The 5,809-nt window shown below is 46.4% G+C and overlaps 1 protein-coding gene across 18 annotated transcripts in view; it reads left to right on the top strand.

Moving 5' to 3' along the window:
- The window catches only part of tcf7l2 (transcription factor 7 like 2), a 91,472-nt gene that overhangs the window by 76,052 nt on the left and 9,611 nt on the right, over positions 1–5,809 (top strand). For all 18 annotated transcript variants that reach the window (XM_087174782.1, XM_087174784.1, XM_087174780.1 and 15 more), the window contains 2 exons: positions 718–820; positions 1,848–1,934. In XM_087174782.1, the coding sequence (XP_087030908.1) occupies positions 718–820; positions 1,848–1,934 (190 nt within the window). The remainder of the gene's footprint in view (positions 1–717; positions 821–1,847; positions 1,935–5,809) is intronic.

Genomic DNA, 5,809 nt, shown 5'->3' with positions numbered 1-5,809 from the left:
GGGGGGGTAACAAATAAAATCCGCTGCTGTTTTTATGTTAAATCTGATGATCACATGTGCGAATGGAGGCCATACTCACAGTTTCACATTACCTGTGCCAAAACCACAGTCAGCCATTAGAAAGCAGAGGTACCGACTTAAATAAAGAGCTTATAGTTTAATAGGTCCTTACATCCAGCTCATAATCTGTCACTGCTGCGTATTAGTTAATATTGGTTTATTGATGTTTAATATCAAGTAAAATCCACATCCATCCAGCCAGTGTGCCAGTGTAAATTAGCAGGCAGACTCAACCTGTAGCTCCATATTGAAAGCTCTCTGATCACAGAGAAGGCTTTAATTATATTGTTGTGTTCTGTTAACTTCTAAACCTCAGTCATTTTATATCATTAATCTTCTGATTCAGTAGACAAATGTAACAAGAATCGTGTTGGTGTTTTCTCCTCACCTCTCTCCCCTCTGCCTCTTCCAACACATTGTGCTGCCGCCGCCGCTGCCGCCTCAAAGGCCTTTGATCAGGGAGTGTGATTTAGCACTGTGTACATGCGAGCAACAAGCCCTCTTCCTCCCATCTGCACTCCTGTGATGTCTGCCCTGTTCAGATGTGAAACTCTCAACAAAGAATGAATTCAGCGCTGACAAAGATTTGGTTCTCTCTCTGTCATCATCTCGTCTGACCACCTCCTCTCTGCTCCTATCATCCTCTTTCTTCCACAGGAATTCCAAGGCCTCCACATCCTCCAGATATATCTCCTTATTACCCACTGTCACCTGGCACTGTCGGCCAGATCCCCCATCCGCTAGGATGGTTAGTACCACAGTAAGCAAATCCTTTTTTTTTCTCCTTCCTCTTTCTGCTGTATTATCATATGAGTTGTGTGATAAAAGCTAGCAACACCCACATACTGTAATGATTAATAAGCATACATTGTATATCATCAAGCATTAAAAAATGAAACAATAAAAAGCAGATATTACCTTACATGTGTACACTGTAGCAGCAGGATGTTGGTCTTTATGTAGACAAAGTCACTTATGGAAGCTGTCTCTGTCTCCTGCTGGTCCCCAGAGTGGGCCCTCTCTCTCTAAATCGGAGGCCCCTCGGAAACTTAAACTTGATCCCTGAACTTTCTAACGCACTCACTCCTGGACCACAACAGCCCGCTGCAGCCTCCTCAGGCCCTCGCCAACCTCAACCCGCTACTTTGTGGCAAATACTATTTTGCATGTGTCTGTATGGTCCAATTAGAGTAATGAACTGTGATTGCCCGTATTTTACCCACAATTCCACACGGGGGCTCTCCCCTGGTAACTCTTGTCAACACTTGTTAATATGACAAAAGGCTACAAATTAAGCTCTGTTAATTTAATGTTTTCTCACCGCGATCTAAATACCGAGAGAGGCCCCGAGCGCAGCCATGGCGCCCTTTGATTTGCTGCACTTTATTTTGGTATAAATTTACATTCATTATTGTTTGTCTTTGGATGTGTAGACCTCAATTAGCGTGATGGCTCCATTAAAGAGACCCGCGCTTCGTCTTTAATTATCACAACAAAACACCTAGTTCCAGCTTGGGGAGGAACAGGGCCCCACTCTGTCGACACAGAGCGAAGGGTTATGAAATTTAATTAGCCATTGCTATCAAGATTTGTGGCATTCAAATTGTTCAGAGTTTTCCTCCCTTTGATCTGCGCTCTGCAATCCCCCAGATTTTTGTCCTGATCAAATGAGAATAAAGAGGCCCACAGTGGGGAGAGAAGAGAGACAGAGGGCTTTACCTTCTCCTCCTCCGTCAACCCTGTTCCTTTACCTTTTTCGCCTTTCTTCTTTTCTTCCCCCTTCCCAGGCAAGGTCAACCTGTTTATCCAATCACAACAGGGGGTTTTAGACACCCCTACCCAACTGCGCTCACTGTCAACGCATCCATGTCAAGGTGAGTTGAGCCCTAGGAGTTAAAAACGCACGCACACACTCTTTTTCTCGCTTACTCATACATTCGGTTGTGTGGGTTCGTGTTGGCTGTGAGGGGGCAAATTCACGAGCAACACACACACACACACACACACATACACACACACACGCACACGCTTGCATGCAGAGACAGTGAGCAGCAGTTTCTCCCTTAAGGAGAGCTCGCACTCCCCGTCTCTGTGTTCAAAAGGCCAATTCTCCAGTGTGGGGCTCCAGCTAGCATGCTCAAATATTAATTATATTTATCATTTTCTAATGAGGCCCCTGAAGAACATTTACCCCCACTGCATGTCAGGCAGATCTGAAATGAGCCAGGGCATGTCCTTGCTGTGAGTTTCAGCAGCCAGACAGATAAACAAACACAGCAACACTTTGAAAGGGGACTACATGATATAAGTCGGGGCCTGGCACTTGGCTAGTGTTTTGGTCCAGCCCATTAGGGCCCAACTCAAGTGCTGCTGTGGACATTAGTGCACCCATGGGGTGGTGGGGTATGTGTATTTGTTGCCATCTTGTATACATGTCTGTGTGTTTGTCAGTTGGTGTTAAACTACTTATTGTTCCCTTGAGGGGATGCATGTCTTCTATATTGTGTGGGAAGCCAAAAGAATTCATTTTAGATGGCTAAAAGCCCGTGATTTGTGGGTCTGGAGGAGCCAGAAAAGCAACAACACAAAAAAAACAAACAGCCTCCCACTCTCTCCACTCCCTCCGCTCCTCCTCCCTCCTTCTCCTCCCTCCGCTCCCCTCTACATGCATTTGCAGCAGTGGGACTTTTGGATCGGGGCTGGTTTAGAGTCAAGGGATGATGCCAAGCTTTGGTTTAATTACAGCCTGATTGGAAAAGCAGCTCCTGAGGGCGGCGTGTTTAGACCTCTGCGACATTGATGGATCGTGTAGAGGCAGGGAGGAGTCGCAACGGGGGATGACTTTTTTTTTTTTTTTTTAAAGCATAGCCCTGAGAATGAGGGAAAATAGTTTGTAAGCTCACCCAGACACTTCAGTTCAGGTTCTTTCAGCTGTTTTCTTAATGTTAAACTCTACATACCTCCTTGCATCTTGTATCAAATGTTACTTTTACATTATTCTGGAGAATGGTGTCTGGATAAGAGCCAGATTGGCCCCTCCCAGCCCCTCCCGAGAAAGTCTCAGGTGCAAAGGGTCAGACGGTGGGTCTGTCCAGACATCGGCATCTGGCAGCGGTACCCAGCCAACCTGGACTTCAAGTGACTGCTAATTTGGTCCCTTAATGACAGCCTCTACATTGTGATCATCTTATTTCCAGTGCAGCTAATTGAATATACTGGCGGGGGTGTGGGGGGACTGGCCATGGGGAAGAGCTAATGCCCTGTGATGAGGCCCCTAATTGAATTAGTATAACTGAATAGATGGAGGGCTCTGGGAGCTCTCTGGAGAATGGGAGGGTTTAACACATCTAAAAAAAAAAATCCCCCAACTCCCTCCTCACGAATGGGGGGGAGAAAAAACAACTAAATTCTGACTTTGACAGGGACAGCAGGAGAAAAAAATCAAATTGTTGACAAAATCTAGTAACAATTTGTCTAATTGTGTCAGCAAAATGGCAGACTCCTTTCATACATGGCCCTCAGCCAGTTGGTTTTGTTCAAAGAAAGGACCAGACTGTTTTGATAGCTCAAACAATTTGTAGGGAGCAGGCTGACTGGAGGGAAAAGGAGAGAAAAGACATCCCGGCCTTGTACTCCTGTCAGGACCCAGGTCTTTGCAGGAGAGCGCGAGCGCCGCCTCGGTATCGGTCCCCGGCGCCGTAGCTCGAACTGAATTAGGATGCAGGGAGTGAACGTGGTACCTCGTAGTCCTGCAATGAGCAACCTTACACCTAGGTCCTGTTTAAAATACATTTCTTTTAGGACGGGAGGAAAAAGAGCCGAGGCGAGTAGAGACAGTCAGCGGAGCAAATGAAAGACATTATTTTGATAATGGGGTTGGAGCCAGTGCAGGTCCCTTATATTGTGTGTGTGTGTGTGTGTGCGTGTGCGTGTGAGTGTATGTGTGACAGGTGGGAGGATGTGAAGGCCCCTTTGCCCCTTATGCTTAAGCCTGCCCTTTGATATGTTCCCCCATCATCCTGCTCCCTCTCTTTTCCTGGGGAACAGGAGAAGTGCACCGGCCGGATCATTATACATTAAACAGGCACGGGGGCTACTGCTTCGCACTGGCAATTAAATGGCACTGGCTGACACTGGGCTTGCTGCGCCAGTGACCCCCCCTTCCCCCTCCCCCTTACCCCTACCCCAACACCGCCAGCCATTCTTACCTTTCAGATTGAGACGTAGGAGCCCCAGGGTTGGGGGGTCTCCGCTGCGTCTCCCTCTCTGTGTTGGTTAAATTGGTCCAAGGCACTGCTTGCTGCTGATGAGCCCGGATGATGATGATGATGCCCCCACGCTTCAAAGGGATGGCCGTCATGTTTAAACCATAACCTGGGCCATGCAGTGGCAGCAGGAGGAGGAAAGGGAGGGAGAGAGGACGCGAAGGAGCGTGGAGGTGGTGAGGGGACAGGGAGGAGTAGAGAAGAAGAAGAAAAAGAGGAGAGAAAAAAAAATAGATCTTGGAACAGAGGAAATTTTAACAAGTGCACAGAGAGAGAAGGAGGGAGGGTGAACAGGGAGAGAGGAAACGGAGTGAGCAAAGAAAATGCGGCAGCCCTAATGATGGGCGATATGCAGCCACTGCTGCCGAGCTCCCCATCAACGGATGACATGGCACAAACACCAGTGTGTCAGTGATGAAGGGAGAAGAGGGGAAAGGAGAAAAAGAGGGAAAGAGTTTGAGGGGGGAGCGCACTGGCACTCCCCTGAGATGGCCTCCAACAGAAACTAGTTGTTCCTGGCAAGTTTATCCTCATCATTATATTCTGGCTCGGAGCCATGCAGCCAGACACAGCTGGATAATGAGCTGCTTTAAAAAAAAAAAAAAAAGAAAGAAAGGAAAAAAAAAGAAGAAGAATTATTCCTCCTTTTTTTTTCTCTTCTCCTTCATCCTCCTCTCTTCTCTTAAATTTGTGTGTGGTCACATGGAGCCGCGGCGCCCTGCGCTGTAAACATACACATGCAGATAGACGTGCGCACGTTCAAATAATCTCACACAAAATAATTAGTGTCATACACACACTGGCACATACTGAACAGCAGCGTCTCATGGCTGTTGTGGCCAGTGAAGCGATTTCATAAATAAGGGTTTCTGGCCTCGATATGTGGAGTTGTTGGAGATGATGAAATGATGATCGGAGTGTGGAGGGATGAAGATAAAAATGTCAGAGCTGCTGACAGTGCTGAATTGGCAGAAAGGAATGGGAGGAAGCAAATAGAGACCCAGTACCTGAAGTGATACTGGACTTTGATAGAACATTTTATCCTAGTTTCAATATTCCTTCATAGGAGATAACAGCCCAAGCCTGTAAAAACCTGGCCTTTTCATATCTGTGTAATTACAAAAAATGCATTACAAAGAACTGAAGTTATGTAATTTGCATTTGTCACCTATGGTTGAAAGACAGAAAATGAGTTATTAAGGCAGTGATAAACCTAATATGAGAGGGGTTCTTTTAGATCTGAGGTGAGCACTAATAAAAGCTGAGGATGGCACTGACATATCAGTCTACACAGACTAACAATGAATAGAAAAGGTGCATAGAGTCCTTAAGCAAACCCGCTTCAATGAATGGATGACAAGAATTGTCGCCTGTATTTGTCAGGACACTCTTCATAGAGATTATTAATCCCAGTGAGGCTGTGATTAAATAAAGGTAGAAAAGGGCACAAGGCTCAAGTGTATAGGGTTGTGTGTGTGTGTGGG

Source organism: Seriola lalandi, unplaced genomic scaffold (genome assembly GCF_002814215.2).
Source record: "Seriola lalandi dorsalis isolate HSWRI2012SDOR001 ecotype SW California unplaced genomic scaffold, Sedor1 jcf7180002054383, whole genome shotgun sequence".
Lineage (NCBI taxonomy): Eukaryota > Metazoa > Chordata > Actinopteri > Carangiformes > Carangidae > Seriola > Seriola lalandi.
This window is presented reverse-complemented; position numbering and strand designations above follow the sequence as displayed.